Raw genomic sequence first — 18739 nt, 5'->3', positions numbered from 1 at the left:
GGCCAAAACGGTTACAAATGGTGCAATGGCGACAAGGTAAGTGAGATGGGTGATGAAGTTGACAATTGTTGCATAGTGGAAAAGTACCGGTATAGGGTTTTCGATTTTGTCGGGGAGCTTGGGGTTGTTGTTGCGGTTGCTGTTGGGTAACGGCATAGTTTCGGTGGTTTTGTTTGGGTTTCTTTTTGTTGTTGTGGCGGGAAGAGTTTGAGTAGTTGATGGCTTGAGGTGGTGGGTCAACTTTGGCTTGAGGTGCGGGTTCGGTTTTGCTTTTATCACTTTTCTTCTTGATGGTTAGGGTACCCACCTTAACATGGTTCTCCGATAGCGCACCGGCTAGAGTAATTGCATCCTCAAGGTTCTCGGGTTTGCTACTCATGACTGAGTCCCGAATTAGCATGGGTAAACCCCCGATGTATTTGTCAATTTTACGTTCGAGCGGCGTAACCAAATGAGGTACAAGGGTGCTTAATTCATGAAAACGGAGCGAGTAAGGGGATGCCAAATAGTCTAGGATTTTATAGTTCCACCAACCAAAAGCGATAAACAAATAGGCATATAAGCATAGAACACCAAATCGAGCAATTATTTAGGTAAAGTATACAACTACGTTTGTGGTTTAAGATTCAAATATAAAGCATTTTGTTGAATAAGTATGAAATGTCACCCTCAAAATAAAAGATGGAAAATGGGGTATGAAGTACTCACCTTCAAGTAGTAAACTTGAAAGATGATAATTTGGAGATTTGTCGGAACGACGAGTTTAACGCACAATGCTTAAAAAGAAAAGAAGTCTCGAATTTAGAAAGGTTGTCTTGAAGGTCTTTAAACAAAATAAATATTGAGAAATGTAAATAATTAAAATCCAAGGTTTAAAATGTAACTATTTAAGAATTTATAATAATAACCCTTTAAAAATGTAAGTTTGCTCGAATTCGCGTTAAAGTATCTAACCTTAATATTTACTCAACCTATGTTAAGTAATAAGGTGGGTAAAATGCAAGAATGCAAATCCCTTTGGAATAAAGATACTAAAACGGTTTTTTTTTTATCGAGTGTTCGGGTTGTCCGTTCGAGTCTTGATAATTGGTCAAACCCAAAGTCAACTTTCCCAAATATTGAATGTTATGAGATAACTCAATAAAATTTAATAAGACTTAACCAAGTATGTAGTTCCATTGTTTTAGAACTAACAACGCACGTTAAGCAAGTGTTCTGTTTTGTCGGTCCAAACTTTGTTATGAGATCAAGTTGGATCCAACATTTTCAAGTACTTAAGAAAATATTTAAAAATCAATTTGTAACTATTTTTAAAGAAATATACAAGTCTTGATGGCTAAAAAAAACACACTTGTGTGTCTTAAGCGAGTAAGAATCGGTTTGGTTCGGTTTCCATCTCACAACAAGTTCATAGATGGTTTCCACATGTCCAAACACTAAAGAACTTGTATAATAATTTACAAATAAAAATACTTTAAGTTTTACAACGAAAAGTTAACAATAAAGTCTTTAAACAAAAGTTCGGTTTTCGGTTCGGATCGTGTTTCGGGTTAAGACCGAGGTAAGATTCTACAAACCCATAACCATAGAATTTGTAAAAATGATTTTAGAAACTTAGATCTAACAATAAGTATGTTTAAACAATTATTTAACAAAACTAGTAACAAAGTTCGGTTTACGGTTTAGAGCTATTTACAGTTAAATCGAAGCATAGACTCTTAAAAACCCATAACCATGGAACTTGTAAACATGACCAAAAAACTAAAATAAGCAAGATTAATATGTATGAACAAGTTATATAGATGTATATATATCAAGGACACGAAGTCCTCCATGAAGCTTTGCCTTATGAGGTCCGAAACCTCACCGACCGGAATCGAAGAAGTAACTACCAAAGGTAAACAAGGGGTGTATATTATATATATGTTGCACAACCATAAACAAGTATTAATAAGGCTACATAAACTAATTAAGATGAAAGATTAAAAACCTTCAAGAACACTTAAGAAGATAACCTTGAATCTTTGATGTTTGAGAGAGGTATTTTCTTTTTTTTTTTTCTTTCTTTTTTTTTTGGAGTTATAGCAAGGGAAAATGAAGAGGAAAGGTGGTGTATATATAGGGTAATGTTGGTGGTCAAATATGGGTGTGAGACACAAGAGTTTTCATGCAAAATTGATCAAGACAAAAACATAAAACAAAATAAATAAATAAATAAATAAATAATAAATAAATAAAAATAAAAATAGGATGTTTTCAAGACCCAACAAGTGTGAAACAATGTTGTAACATAAATCCATCATTTTGATTATAACATAAGCTTCGGTTTACAAATCAGGTCGGTTTACATAATAAACAAATACAAAAACGAATACAAACAAGACCCGAAATTGACGAATGTCACACCTTAATCCTACTTTAATCGGCTAGACGGTAATCAAGAACTAAGAAAATCAGCAGCAGTTCAGCTCGTGTTTCGATTATGAGATCAGCAACTCGTTAAACAGCGTAACGACACCCCTTTTCTTCGCGAGAACAGCCCTCGGAACCCCGGAACAACCTTGACACGATTTCCTAGGTTATGTGTGTGAAATGAGTGTGAAATTGGGATGAATGGGGCTAAACCCGTAGCTGCCCTTTTATAGTTAAGTTTTGCAGACCATCGCGTAGCGCGATGGCCTTTTCCCCAAGGCTGTCGCGTAGGCGACGCCGCAATTAATCAGAAGCTGCCACGTGTTGACACGTGGTTGGCCACGTGTCCCGGGTTACTTAACTTGGTCATTGCGTAGCGCGATGGACCAGTTAGGTTTGGCCGTCGCGTAGCGCGACGCCCCACATTTTCTTGAACTGTGTGATTCTCTGTCGCGTAGCGCGATGGGGTTAGTTAAGGGACCATCGCGTAGCGCGATGAGTCTTAAAACTCAAGTTTTTCATTTTCAATCCTCCTATTTCCATATTTGGCATTTTTAGTCCCTTAACTTCTAAAATTTGCACTTTTAGCCTAAAATTAGATGGGGTATTTTCACGGTGTTACAATTTTTAATACTGGTGTACGTTAAAACTTGTTAGAAATCCATACGTGTCTCTTGAGAAGGTTCAGGGGTCCTGTTCGGGTTTTCTTTTAAGTGTCGATTTTACGATCCCAGTCCATAATTAAATATTTTCCCGGTTAATTCATTACTGAAATTTAGGGGATTCTAGCCTTGGTAGTTTTCTTATCATCATCTTATTTTAAATTAACAAACTCTTGCTTTCATTTAAATTACTTGTTTTCTTAATTAGTTTTTAATAATAGTATTAAATTAGTATTTTAAATAAACCCCCCCCCAAACAAATATAAATTAATAAGTCGTGTTTGTAGTCGAGTCTAATTAGCTAATAAACGTAATTTAGAGAGTCTCGTGGGTTCAATATCCGGACTTACTTAGCTTTACTAGAGTCGATCGGTTCACTTGCCAGTTAATAGTTTAGTCGAGTTTTAGAGAGTCTAGAGTATTACTTAGTGGTTATTTTTAGTTAATTTAGTTAATAATTATTAAACTACTTCAAGCACATCACCCAGCATTCTTTAATCCAAAGGGCATCTTCTTGTAACAAAAGATCCCCTTGTTAGTGTGAAATGTTGTCTTCTCTTCGTCTTCGACCTTCATCAGAATCTGATGGTACCCCTTGTATGCATCCAGGAAGCATTTGCATTGGAATCCAATGAGGGAATCTACCTTCTAATCAATTTCATGTAAGGGGTAGCTCTCTTTTGGACAAGCTTTATTAAGGCCTTTAAAGTCCACGCATATTCTCCATGGCCATCAAATTTCTTGACCATAACTGGATTTGCAATTCAAGAGTGATATCTCACTTCTAGGAGGATATCAGCTTTGACAAGCTTGTCTACCTCTTTTCATGCAGTTAAGCTTCTTTCGACAGCTAAGCTTCTTTTTATTTGAGCAAATGGTTTATATGTATGTGAGATGTTCAAGGAATGTTCAGCATATGCCCTTGGAACCCTTGTCGACACCATGCAAAAACATCTTTGTTATTTTATAACAATGTTTACTCATAGTTTGGGAAGGAAGCTTACTATTAACTTTGATAGCTTGTTAGGGATAAGCTGAGTTGATGCTTATTTCATTCACAGGGCCATCCTCCATGTCTTCATTAAGCTCCCATGATTCTTCATTAGCTGCAATGAGTAGAGCTTCTGGTGCTGGGACCAAAGTAGCTATTCCTCCCATGGTTGGAAATTTCATCATGCCGTGAGCTGTAGAAACTACTGCATCGAAAATGGCAATTCCAGTTCTACCAATGAGTATGTTATAGCTAGAAGCATACCTGACCACTGTGAAGGTTAGCTTCTCTACTTGAGAGAGATTTCCGTTTCTGAGCCTGACATTTAAAGTGAGCTTCCCTAAGGGAATCACCTTCCCTCCAAGGAAGCTTTTGGTTCTAGGCAAGCGTTTGTTGCCTTTTGTTACAAAACTGGACCATGTTTACTCCGAATACTTTCTTCCTATTCCCTTTACCTTCTTTAGGATCTTTCAGCAAGTGAGCTAGCTCCCCACTTTGGACACGTCTTCGATACGCTTCTTCAGCTGGAAGCAATCACTAGTGTGATAGCCGATGTCATTGTGAAAGGCACAAAACTTGCCTGCATCACGTTTGCTTGCTAGCTTGGACAATGGGCGAGGAGGACAGAAGTTATGTTTAACCTCTTCAGGTGCCAATATTTCTTGTGGACATTTGGTTAGAACCGAGAAGATTAGTTTATCCTTCTCTTGAGGTCTTTATTGGCGAGAAGGTCTGCTTCTGTCATCTGACCTTCTATGTCCGTAGTGCTTCGATGGATGCCTCTCAACAAAGGGCTGGAATCGAGGCTTATTTCCTTCCGAGAGTGGCTTCTCTAGCTTCCCGGGTCACGTTTTCTTGCTTCTTGATTGCCCAAAGCTTTTCCCTTTGAAGGTAAGCTTCTGTTTTTCCGAAAGCTTCCTTCATGGTTTGGGGGATGTTCTCATGAAACCTTCTCACAAGCTTCTTTGCCTTGATGGCATTCATGTAACCCGACACATGCATCTTTTCTTAAAGGCACCACTAAAGTTCAAACATTCTTTCTTGTATCTTTCCATGAAGATTTGGAGGTCCTCATGCTCCTTTTGCTTGATTAGGTGTAGGACTGCAGTGTCCTTGGTGCACCTTCTTTGCTGGGTGAAGTTTGCCAGGAAGCTTTGGTATAGGTCATTAAAGGAAGCTATGCTTATTGATGGAAGGGAATTAAACCAAAGCCTGGCAGGTCCTATTAGGGTTTGCATGAACATGTAACAACATTCAGCGTTGTTCCATCTTTCAACGGTAGCTGCTCCCGTGAATATCTGAAGGTGATCTTCGGGATCTTCCATTCCAACATATGTCTTTATGTTGGCTGGCATCTTGATTTTAGTTTGGAACATAAAGTTGGCTGTTTGTTCTGAGAAGCATGACAAGGTTGAAGGCTTGTATGGCTGATAAGGTTCCAGATGCGTTAGGTCACCTATGCTGGTGGTAACAATACTTGGAACTTGAGTAACCACAGGTTGGCTTGTGGTAGGGAAGCCTTGAGAAGCTTGCCACTGTAAGCTTCCTGGCCAAGGTTGGCCATATTAGGACATCATGAGGAAAGCTATATGAGGATACGTCATGCCGGGCAGCATAAGACCTGGTTGTAAGTAAGCTTGTTGCATTGAACATGTAGCTTCTACTATGGGTGAGGTCATCATACTGCTTGCCAGAGGGAGTGACATCAGAGCTTGTGACAAGGAGTTACCAGTTGGGGAAGGTACCCAGCAGGTGAGCTTTGAAAAAGTTGTTCCATGGTGTACTCTCCTGCTTCGTTAGGTGTGCTCATGTTTAATGGACCAGTGATGGACCAGGCATGGGGGAGAGTGTAATTTCAGGTTCCTCGGTATAATCTAATCTTATTCTCACCCCCTTAGCTCGCTCCTCCTGAGCATAATTATTCATCAGCTCCTTGAGCTGGAGGAAGTTCCGTTTAACACCCTCAGGCGTCATATCTTTCCACCAGAAGTAGAAAATCACTTCTTGGAGAAAAGATTCCACTTCTCGTTGAAGGTGGTTTTTGGAACTCAAAGGATTGTGACGACGTGGAGGTTGGCTTGCTCGTCTCTGACAAACTACAGCCGATATTTTCTTTTGGTAGGAACACTCTTGCCGAAATTACTCTTTTTAGCAATGAAAGGATAATACTTGAGAACAATGGAGCTGAACTATCGGAATTCTTTGTTCTAAGTAGCGCAGCCCCACAGTGGGCGCCACTTGTTGCTACAAAGCAGTAGCTAACAACAAGAATATGGTCGTCCAAGAATATATCCGAACTAGAGCTTCTATACATGCTAACAACAATGAAAAACATGACGGTTAGTCTCACCATAAAAGGGGGCCTCCTACGATCAACCTTTCAGCGTGCGAATCAATGGTATGATACGATTATAAGGTTGTAAGAGTTTATAGAGAGAGTTAAGAGAAAACGGATGAAGATGGAATGATCATACCTTTTGTGAAGTGTTCCTTATATAGGCAGTTGGAAGCTTCCCTAGGGAAGCTGAAGCTTCTTAAGAGGAAAATGTTAGCTTTCCTTTCAGCTTACGCAGGCTGGGTGTATGCCATTTCCATATAAACTTTGTTTAGCTTTTATTTGTCTTCTTGTTACTTTTGCTTTTTTTATTTGTCTTCTTGTTACTTTTGCTTTATAGCATACACCAGCTGTTGTCAGCTATTATCTAACATTACAATAGCAGGAGCTTCCTGGTCAACTTAGGAACCTTGCTGGGCAAGTGTCGAGCTTCCTATCTAGAAGCTTATGTTTATTGCTTTCCTATTCCTAAGCTTCACTGGCTTATGAGCTTGTGTTTTCTAGCTTCTTTAGCTCGTGGGTAGGGGTACCCAGGTCATCAAGATTTGAGTTGTTTTATGTTCTTTTTATAGTTGTAAGCTGTTAATATTAATGCACCGTAATGTGTTACTGTCATGGAATGTGCATCAAGTTTGGCTTCATACTGGGATGTGTTTTTGTTGCTAATTTAACCGTGTTTTTGTTGTATTTGAGTTTAAAGAAGCATAATGGATTAACGAGTGACAATGTTTTTGGTACCTTATTGTCTTGATGAAGCAACAGCCAACAGGGTGGGCCTTCCCCGTTTGAAAAGGATAAATTACGGGTCTTGTTTCTTTTACTTATATCTATGGATAGGTTAACAATAGCATGATAGTTGAAAGCAATGCACATCTTTATTGCACAAGATACCACCCAATTTCAAGAATTAGCAAACTCTTTTAGGTTGATGCAATAACCGGTGGTTATGATATTGATGTCATCGATCCTAGTGTGTTCTCTCTAAAATGCTACAGAGTTGGTATGCAACTTCCTTCAATTAATAATCTTTTTAACAGTTTAGCTATGGTTACAGTTGATTTGTTTTGGCTTCCCTTAACAGAGATAAGATTAACCTTAATGTGATTTCACATGAATCTGTCATGGGCCTTAAGTCAAGAAGGTGCTGGACATGGGATATGTTATGAGGTATAAATTACAAGATATTTCTTGAATTCAAGATTGATTATTAGTGAAGATACTTTTATAAAGTGTGTGTGAAGGCATCAATTGTTTGCATTTACATGTATATGTTAAACGATGGGAGATGCTGATAAAAACATAATTAAGCTCATCGAGAGATTCCCGTCGATTAAGTATGTGGTTGCAAACAAAGTCAATAGTCGTTATTAGCTAGTTGTTAGTGGTAGCAAGGTCCAAGGGCGGCAGCCGCTGGCAGGGGTCGAACTGAGCGAATTTGTATGAATTCGAAATACAAAATGGTACCGACCCTAATATTCAAAAGGGATTTCTGGATCATTTGGTTTGGATCACTATGGTTCGAAAATGAATCACAAAATCATACTACAAGCTTGTCGTTTTGAGTTTTAACAATGGGACTAGAAATACAAGAGACAGAAATCTTGGATATCCTGCTTCATTTACAACAAACATGACTCAAATCTTTTGGAATAACTTTTTCTGAAACATATCAAACATTTTCCTAACAAAAATCCTACTAGCTCAATCATAGAATCCAGTAGTAATTTTAATCCAATTTAAACAAGACAATGCAATTTGGTTATTTGCCAAAAAAACTGAAACTGAGTCACTTACCTTGAGACAAAACAAACATTTGGAAACGACCGAATAGGAAAGAGGAAGTTTCAAATTTCTTTCTGAGCAGTCTCTGCGTACCACAAGGTAATCGAACTTGCCATCTCTGGAGTGCCACAAAACATATGGCGCCTCACTAAGGTTTCAAGATCTTCATCATATTCAATCACATGGACTTTCACATTCTTGAAAAGACTCCATCTCGGCGCGGTGTACTGGTCACAAATAACCTAGAGTTGCCTTAAATCCTTAAGTGATAAGGGCAACTGGGCAACTTCGGCATAAATAGACAGTCTCTCGTGTTAATTGTTCTTAGACTAGCTAACTTACCTGTTACGCAGATAATAACATGGAGACACATCAAGCATGCTTAGTTTATGAAGGTTTCCATTGATTCGGGAAACCAACTAATGGGCGTACACTCTCTAAGATATAAAGCTTCCAAGTTTGTTTGGTTACCAAACTCTTCTGGGAGTGAAGATAGGTAACGGCACCCAATGATATTGAGTTTCTTAAGGCGAACAAGATTGCATAACCATTTAGGAAATGTGTGAAAATCTGGACTGCAGGTTATATCAAGCTCCAAAAGATTTGGAAACGGGCTGCGGACTTTCCGGCATTCATCAAACATGCTGCATACTTCGCATCTTGTCAAGGATAGTCTCTGCAAGTTCACTAACTTTTTAATTGATGTACCAACGCCATACATACAAATATCTTCCAACATAATGCTGGTTAGACACGATAGATATTGTGGTGCAGGGAAGTTATAAAGCTGACGAAATGGAGACATGCCACTGATGATTAAAACCGTTAATTTCTTCATGCTTTGCATAAATGGAGGAAGAAATAATCCATCTGACATGATGTTTAATAATAATAAAAAAAAAAAAACTCCACTTTAGGGGCTTGAATGTCCGGTCATTTTGAAATGAATGATCGACCTGCCATATATCAATAACATGCATAAAGGATTGATAAATTTGTGACTAGATATGATGTTTTAAGTAGGGGTACGATCCGGTTTTTAGGTCAAGTTGTGAGCCATACGTTATTAACGATTTTTATTATCAAAAAACAACCGTTAAAAGTTCAAAGTTAAGACCGAACCAAACCGAACTGCTAGTAACAGTTTGGTTCCGGTTTGGACTTTATTGGGACTTTATATATAGTGCACAAAATAAATAACAAAGATGTTGGTTGGAATTAAGTTCGCTTTGTTGCTAAATACTCAAACTACACGGATACGAACACATTGAATCAATTAACGGAAATACATCAGATTATGTTTATTTTAAAAAAATATATATATATAATATTCGGATGAGGGGAAAACCATGAAATTGTAGTGTGCAACTTGTAAGAATTTAAATAAGATGTTGTACACATATAACTAAAAAAACTACTGAGATTGGAACTGATAGTTAAAATCAGGAATTGAAATGAATGAGTTTTAACTGTAGATTGCATTCGAATTTTAATTAAACTGACACTGTCCGGTTATATTTCTATTAAACATAGCATAACAGAAAATATAAATAGTTAATAATATGCTAAATAAACACTTAAAAAACTAAAATATATTGAAATTTTACGTTCCGGTACGGTTTCATATGAGCGGTTTTGGGTACAAACCATAAAACAAACCGTTCATCATGGTTTGAAAATTCTTAATACGACCGACCGAGCATTAGAAAAAACAACTGCGAAACCAAATTGGTGATTGGTTTGGGCGGCTTCATGGTTTTAAACCGAACCGTAAACATCCCCAGGTCTAATGATACCTGTAGAAATGGACGGCATGCGCGCATTGATGGTTTGGGGCAATTCACGAAGGCCTCTCCCACATACATCTATGATCAGCATCTTTCTGTGTTCTAAAGGCCCTTGGCTACTTATGTTACGCCTTGATCTTGAGTTTTTTAACCAAGGAAAGAAAAGGAAAGGAGATGGAAGGATAAGAAAGGGAAGGAAATTTTTTTTAATTAGGTGTGTTCTTGAGTTGGAAGGAAATTAGAGGAAAGGAAAGGATAACTATGTTGATAGCAGCGATTTTGAAGGCAGCGATTTTGATAGAATCAAAGGCGTTAGAGAAAGAAGCAGAAAATGGGTTAAAGTAATGAAAAAGATGAAAAGATTAGTTGGTAATATTGTAATTTGGTTTTTTATCCTTAGTTATCCGGCCAGTTGTGAGAGGATAAGTTATTGGGAAAAAACATCAATTTAATCCCTCCTAACTCCTCCTACTTCTTTCCTTTCCATCCTAAAAAAAACTCAAGAACACCCATTTTTTAACTATCTTTAGTTTTTCTTTCCTTTCCCTCATTTAAAAAAACTCAAGAACAGGGCCTTAATAGCAAGCATTCACATCATATCATGTTGTGCGATACCACTCCTGTCACAAAAGTTGTCCATTTCAGAAAATTCTTCACTTCAATCATATATCATATAGATTTGATTCTTTCAACACATGTGACCAATCTTTAAGAGAGAGAGTATGTATATAAAATTCTCGTAAGTTTAAATTACACGAAAGTTGTATATATGTCCATAATTAGGGGTTGTTCGGATATCCGAACATTTCGGATAGCGAAGAGGCTTAGAATTCATTGTATTTGCCTCCGGAGAGAAACATTTGGTTTTTTTTTTTATCACTGATGGGGTTGAAAGGTCATAATATATATACATATCAAGGAGGAGAGGTCGCTAATGGTAGCCAATCCCTTGTCATCATGCTTATATAAACTACATGAGTGCTTTGGCTGAAAATAATCCCAAATCCAAGAAACATTCCTTGATTTCAGACCCCTCCTTGAACACAATCGGAAGGATGGACTTTGGGTTTTGGCATCTTACGGATTAATAGAATGGTTCGATTGTTGTTATCTATTTATAATAGATCAGGGAGGAGGGTGAATTGGACCTTTTGTTCTTGGCCATTGATGATTTAAAATACAAGTGAGATTTTAATCGATGGCTCATGCTGATGATCCATGTGCAACATAATCCATCAATGATAATGTTTTTTAATTCAAGTACAATAATAAAAAATGAATTAAAAAATATCAAAATTTACACTCTTATTTCCGTCCCATTTTTTCTAAAATACTTCAAAAAGATGATTTTGAAAACGTTTTTTTTTTTATTTAAACATTTTGTTTTACGAAACCAATTCAAAACAAAGTTTTAAATTGTCATTTATTGAGTATTATTTTTTGTAAATAAGTGGTTGTATTATTTATTTCAACAGTGACACGTAATTTGTGAATCACACCAACTAATCCGCACACTATTAGTGGTGTTGTGCTTAGTTATCTAATCTTTTGTTGGAATGACATTTTATAACTAATTTATTCATAATTAACTATTACTAGCAGGTGAGCTCGTGAGTAACGTGTTTGGATTGTTGGATTCATCTGGTTGCCCGTGCTCTACACAATATCTAGCCGAACTATGTTCGGATTGTTGGATTAATCGGGTTTATTCACGGGTTACACGGGTCGCGAGTCACGTGCCCGTGGATGTTTATGATATGTTTGAAATCTCTCATGTTTGCAAGAATGATTTGATTTTACAATAAAATGTCTAATGTGAATCATTATGTTTTGGGTTTCAGGAGGTCTATTTTCCTCATACATGGTGGAAGACAAGGCTCCAAGTGGTCTGTCGTATGTGGAGTTCCTGGTGCATGTTCACCGACAAATTCAAAGCAAAATGGCTTAATTAATGGAGACGTTTTTTTTCATTTACAACTTGTGATTGATGTTGATAGTGTTTTTGTTGAAACTTAGTTGAGCAAAAGTTTGGAAATCACAGGCCTTTCTTGTAGCGTTAAATAATTAGTTTGGCTTGGTACGTGCTTCTTTTATTTTTACTGTTGTTAAAGTGATGTTCGTTATGTTATGTATAAGTTACAATCTTTTATAAGTATCAAATAAACTTTATACCAAAGTTGTCAATAGCGAATTGCGGTAAATAGCGACGGGTCACCTATATGCTACGTAGCGAATAGCGGTAAATAGCGACCGCCATTTTATATTTAGCGATAAAGAGGTAGAAAATTTTTAAGCAAATAATTAGGGTTTATATTCACAAAATAAGCTTTTACGGTGGAATTTGTGGAACGTGCAGCTGCTTGGTTGATAAGCAAGCCTAAAAAATAGGTTCCTACAATTTTTTATATTAAATAATAAAATAAAATAAAACCCTAAATACCGCTATATCACGCTAAATGACCGATATTTAGTATATAGCGGCCTATAGCCGCATCGCTACGTAGCGCGCTATAGCGACCGCTATCACAACTATGCTTTATACAGTTATTATTTATTATCAATGCAAACTGTCGTCATAAAGAACAATTTTCTAATAAAATAAGACTTAAAACTTATGTCAGGCGTAGGTTAATGGCTTCGTGTAATGACTAAATAAAAAGTAAAAAATGATTGTCACATCAGCAGAGTGCTCTTACTCGCTTTTTCTTTTTCGTTTTTTCACTTTTCTTGTGTAACAATTTGAAGTGGTAAATTAAATATGGTTTCGTGCCCACATGATTGGTGAAAAGTTGATGAACATGTGCTCTTCCAGCTCTCGCGCCTGTTACCAGCATAAGGCTGAGGGGTGTGGAGCGCGAGAAAGGGCGCAAGAGGCCAGCCGCTCGCGCCCCGGGGCGCGAGCACCACACCACCGAGGCGCGAGAGGGGCGCGAAAGGGGCGCGAGCGCGGAAAAAGAGGCAGGCGTGGATGGGCTAGCGGCTGGGGGGAGCGTGAAGGAGGTCTGGGAATGCGTAAATAGAGCCGTTGGGCTCTTTGTTTATTAAAAAAAAAATTTTCAGAGATAGATACATATATATGTGTGTACAGAGAGATAGATACATATATATATATATATATATATATATGTGTGTGTATCTATCTATGAAAGAAAGAAAGAAAGTGTAGAATAGATTGAGATAGAGTGGGGTTGAGTTGGTTATCAGCAGCTCACCTGGGTTTTGTTTGAATGAGATTAAAGTGGTCGAATTTGAGAAATTGGGTTTGAAATTGAAATGGGTTTTGTGGGTCTTGGGATGAAATTGGGTTTTGATTGAAAGATGGGTCATGGCCGCCATTGATGCAGGTTGGAAGGAAGAATGAGGAAGACAAAAAGACAATGGGTTAGTTGGTTTAGTGGAATGGTGATTAATATATTAACTTTGTTGGGAGGATGAACCTGGACACCCTGGGTGGGTTTGAACAATAATATTTGTGTTTTACACCTTTTTAACTCGCTTGGGAATGTTAAAATAAACCGCTCGCGCCCCCTCTCGCGCCCCTCCACACCAGATCCGGGGCGCGAGCACCACAACCAACACCCATCTTATCAAGTTTCTCTCTCTGCCACACGTCACAATATTATTGGCTGGCGCCCCCACTCGCGCCCCCTCTCGCGCCCCCCACACCCCTCAGCCTAATAAAAAAGGGGGCTCATGCCCTCTTTAGCTCTCTGGATTATTGGTGAAGCACCATCTCACTATGCGCAGCCTTATACATACCTATTAAATGGTTAGTTATACCATCCTAAGAGCATTCTCAGCCTATTCCTTATATTTTTGTGAGGAGGATTTGTAAATTATAGGATATGGTTATAAGTGGTTGTAAGTAGAGGAGAGAGAAAATGTTATAGGGAAAGTTAAAGTTGGGGGTTCGCTATTCATATCGTATAATTTTTTAATATTTTCTAAAGTTGTTGTGAGTGAAGGAAAGAGAAAAGATAATAACAAAGGTATAAAAAAGTATTATTTAATTAAACAGGAGAGAGAAAAAACATTGATTTTTAGTGTAATTGTATGATATATATGGATATAGGATAGGGAATGGGTTGGGAATGCTCTAGGGATGGCAACGGGGCGGTTTCGGGGCGGGGAATGCCAATCCCATACCCGCCCCGGTTTATAAAACTCATTACCAAAACCGTCTAAAAACCCGCGGGGACTAAACGGGGAATCCCCATCGGGGATTCGGGGAAAACCGCGGGTATTCGGGGAACCCGTCTAGCATAAATGGTTTTTAAACGGGCTAAATTTCCCGTGGGGATCCCCATTTAACCGTCGGGTTCACCGTTTAAAACCCGATTTTAAGAAAATGATACAAAATTACAATACAATATTAATACACAAAAAGTTCAATATCCAAACACATTACACATACAAAAGACATTATTAATACATAAAAATGTTTATTTCTCCCATCACAACGGAAATTAACTTCATGATTGATCCTTCTTACACGTCCATACCGCACCCATTCAACCATTCAAACACTTGTCACGCCGGATTGCTATGATAATCAAACATTAACATATTAATTGGAAACTATATAAGAATCAATGTTAAACCATATTAAAATGTAAACGATAAACCATATATATATGTATTACCTCAATACCATCGTCACAATCATATTCAATAGTTTGGCAATATGCCTCGGATTCTTCTGAACAAGTTGCTATATTCATATCACAAAAGTCAAAAGTTTATATAGTAGCTAAGTTAAAAATAAAAAATAAAATGTTCTTTTATTGCGGGTATATTGGGAAAATAAATAATAAATAATATATTATATATAAATATAAAAATTATATTTAATTAAACGGGTTTTAAACGGGTATACGGGGCGGGTATACGGGGCGGGTACAGGCTATACCATACCCGCCCCGAACCCGATTAACTTAAACGGGGAAAACCCGAACCCGGACCCGTCCCCGATTAAGTGTCCCCGAACCCGCCCCGTTCGGGGCGGGTTTCGGTTTTCCCCATCGGGTTTGGGTTTTTTTGCCATCCCTAGAATGCTCTAAGGTTCTGTTCGTTTCAAGGATTTGGAAGGAATTCTAAGGAATGAGATTTTAAATCCCATGAATTGATATGTTCGTTTCATTAAATGAAAGAATAGCATAGGAAACTAAATCCCATCAAATCACATTTTATGGGATTTCAAAATCCCACCTATTTTAAAAGATTGTTATGGAAAATAAAAACCCCTCCAAAAAAAATTCAAAAAAATTAATAAAAAAATCATAACTCAAAATATAAATCAAAAACGAAAAATTTAAAAAAGCTAAAACGTTTCCTTCGTTGTCCTCGTTCTTCAAAATAAAAACCCCGAGAATGAAGAAAATTCCAATTCCAATACATATTAACCAACCAAACACATGAAAGGAATTCTCAAACATTTCATTCCATTCCAATTCCAATTCCAATTCCTTTAAAAAAAAGTTCGTGAAACGAACGGGCCCTAAGTATCATTTGTTTCAATCAGCTAGACTTTGGAACGCATCAAACTTAAAATTTCTGAAAAAAGTAAATAATATTTACATTTTATATTATATTATTATTCAGCATTTTTAGTTCAAATGAGTTAGCATATCGAATATAAACAATTAGATTAACCCGAACATGACAGCAGCCTAGCCATTTTATCCTATGTGAGGCTGCTTTCATGTTTTCACATCAAGGCATTGTTAGTTAATCACACATATGATCAATCTTTGGTGACACACCAACAAAAATGACAACATTTCATAACATGTCCACACTTCAAAACACAAGACACCTTTGAATAATGATTCTGTAATAACCTTTCCCATAAAAACAACCAATTTCCAAAAACTTATACATTTAAAACCACAATATATCAATCTTACTACTCAAAAGAACACAAATCCAAACATGAATTAACCCCTCACCTATTCTGCAACCACATCCTCATCCTTTTGATCCGGCTGATAAATCGGCAACGCCAAAGAATCGAAAAACTTCAAATGAAACGATTTCACCCCGGCCCATTTCTTCGGCACCACAGCCACCACTCCATCCACAGCAGCCACCACATTATCCACAATCTCATCCACTCTCATCCCATCAAATCTCCCAACTTTCACCACACTACAAGTCCCGTTACTTAACCACAACAACGAACAACAAAACCCCATCTCAATCTCCTCCTTCCAATCCCCATCTCGCCGTAAATCCACCGGCACCGGAATCTTTTTCCTCTTGTTGTAAAACACCTTACCCAGTACCCCCGGCAACAAGTCAATTACCCTCCGGTCAGCCAAGAACACATCAAACGAGTTAAAAAGTTCAACTTTTGAATCAAAAGTCCTGTAATCTGATTTCAATTTCGATAATTTGAGGATTTTGGAGATGGGTATGCCTACAGATTTGATTTTTTTGTCGGCGAAGTCAAAGGTTAGCTTTTGGGAGGTGGGTTTTGGCCGGTCATCGATTATGAGACAACTCCGGCAAGATTCCAGCGAGGCGTGGAGAGAGTGAGGAAAGGTTATTCTTTTAGGGGTTTTGGTGAAGTCTTTATTTGGGACTTTCTTGAGGGTTAAAAGAAGGTAGATGAAGTCATCAATGTCACCGGAAATTGGGGTTTTTTGATCGGAGATTTGTTTCTTTTTCCATTTGAGCAGAGAGATGACTGCTTTCCGAATGGTTTCTTGAGGGATTGATTGATTATTGTCAAGTGGAGCCATAACTCTTTCTCACCGGCGCCGCAGGGTTAGGGTTTTAGTACGGGTTTTGGAAAGACTATAACTTTTAGGAAAGGAAGATTTGCAAAAGAACCCCCTTCATTTTATAGCACATTAAACCCTCCACCCCTTTCATTCGGGGAATACGGTACCACCACATGACACAATAAGACCAGCGTCCAGCGTTTTGTACACAACAGTGGTGGGGGAGAGTTTGTCTTCACATGTATCTATTTTTTTATGTATATTACAAAATTAAAAAAAATAATAATAATTGTGTAATTATGGAAAAGGGGTTATAGTGATTCTACCACTGCATCATTTTTCGCAAAACACCACCCAGGGGCTACACATGGTCAAAGGGTAATGATGAGACTGGGTACAGCACCGATATCGAAATTTAAGAAATGTAGATATTGAATACCGTACCGAATATGTCGGTTCGGTGCCGATGTTTCGGTAATTACCGCTTCGATACCGCTTAAGCATCTTTTCCTTTTTTTTTAGCATATATAAAGACATTCAGAATCATAGTTTAAGAATAAATAGGTAAAAGAAATTTGAAATTAAACTATGAAGTTACTTTGGTATGATGATAAAGACTTATGAAAAACATACTTGATTTGGGGTATGATTTTATAGAATTTTAAAATGGAAAATTTCTAAAATGTCCATTTTTAGTAGAAATGTTCTCTAAATGTCAACTTTTTCTTAAATTTCAAAAATGTCCCTTACAAACCTGTCGCATACAACGATTTGGGATTCGCCACGAAGGGTTCTTAAAACAAAAATAGCCACGTGTTCGTAACTTGTCTTCCCCGACAAGATTTGAAATAAGCCTGTCGATATAGACAACTTTTGGGATAATTAAAAAACCATCGTATGCGACTGTCTTCATAAGCAAGTTTGAAGAAAATAAGGTTGTAGTTTGTTATGGTGGCAAATGGCAAAACAATGATGGAACCTGTGAGTATCAAGTGGCAAAACAAAGATTCTTTCATGTCTTCATCAGTAAATTTGGATACAAATGCAACTTTATCAGCAAGTTCGAAGAAAATAAGGTTTTCGATGAGACTAGGAAATCTATCGACGTCGACGAGAACACTCCAAAGACAATCGCATATGATAGTTTTTGAATTATCTCAAAAGTTGCCTTTATCGATGGGTTTGTTTCCAATCTTGCCGGATAAGATAGGTTACAAGCACGTGGCTATTTCTGATTGGTATTTAAGAACCCGTCATCACGAATACTAAGTCGTCGTATGCAACGGGTTTGTAAGGGACGTTTCTGATATTTAAGAAAAAATGAGGTCATTTAAGAAGCATCTCTCCTCAAAGAGATATTTTGGAAATTTTTCCTTAATACAAACATCCATCACATCCATCATATGACAATATTCAATCAAAGCAAACAGATAGTCTAACAAAAACAATTCAAATGATGCCTATTGTTGTGGATCTTCTTTTATCACTTTGATTCCCAAAAGTAAAAATCCTTTGGGTCTCAAGGATTACAGACCTATCACACTCATTGGGATTATTAGTAAAGTAATTTCTAAAATCCTTGCTACTCGTCTCAAAAAGGTTTTGGGGGTGTTGATTTCTGAGTCTCAGTCGGCGTTTCTCAAAGACAGATTTATTTTGGATGGGCCTCTCATTGTTTCTGAGCTGGTGGATTGGTTGAAGAAAAACAATAAGAAGGTATTTCTTTTGAAGATAGATTTTGAGAAGGCGTATGACAACGTTAATTGGAATTTTTTGATTAATATTATGCTACAAATGGGCTTTCCAAACTAGTGGTGTTTGTGGGTTAAAGGGATTTTGGATTCGCCTAGGTCAGCGGTTCTAGTGAATGGGTCGCCGACTTTCGAATTTAAATGTGAAAAAGGGTTCAGACAAGGAGATCCTTTGCCCCCTTCTTTATTTTTGATCGTGATGGAGACTCTTTCTTGGATGTTGAATAAAGCTAAAGAGATAGGGGAATTGCCAGGGATTCGCATTGGGACGTGGATATCACTCATCTTTTTTAT

General features: G+C 37.5%; 1 protein-coding gene across 1 annotated transcript; it reads right to left on the bottom strand.

Annotated features, from left to right (window-relative positions):
* Positions 1-15917: 15917 nt before the first annotated feature.
* Positions 15918-16712, bottom strand: LOC143549867 (uncharacterized). The gene has a single exon (XM_077040653.1). It carries the CDS (start codon positions 16710-16712, stop codon positions 15918-15920), a length of 795 nt encoding a protein of 264 aa, XP_076896768.1.
* Positions 16713-18739: the final 2027 nt, after the last annotated feature.

This window comes from Bidens hawaiensis, unplaced genomic scaffold (assembly GCF_021521415.1).
Source record: "Bidens hawaiensis isolate Kalapana, Puna unplaced genomic scaffold, B.hawaiensis_p1.1 tig00015852_1, whole genome shotgun sequence".
Lineage (NCBI taxonomy): Eukaryota > Viridiplantae > Streptophyta > Magnoliopsida > Asterales > Asteraceae > Bidens > Bidens hawaiensis.
Note: the sequence above shows the minus strand (reverse complement) of the source record. Positions and strands in the feature narration are given on the sequence as shown.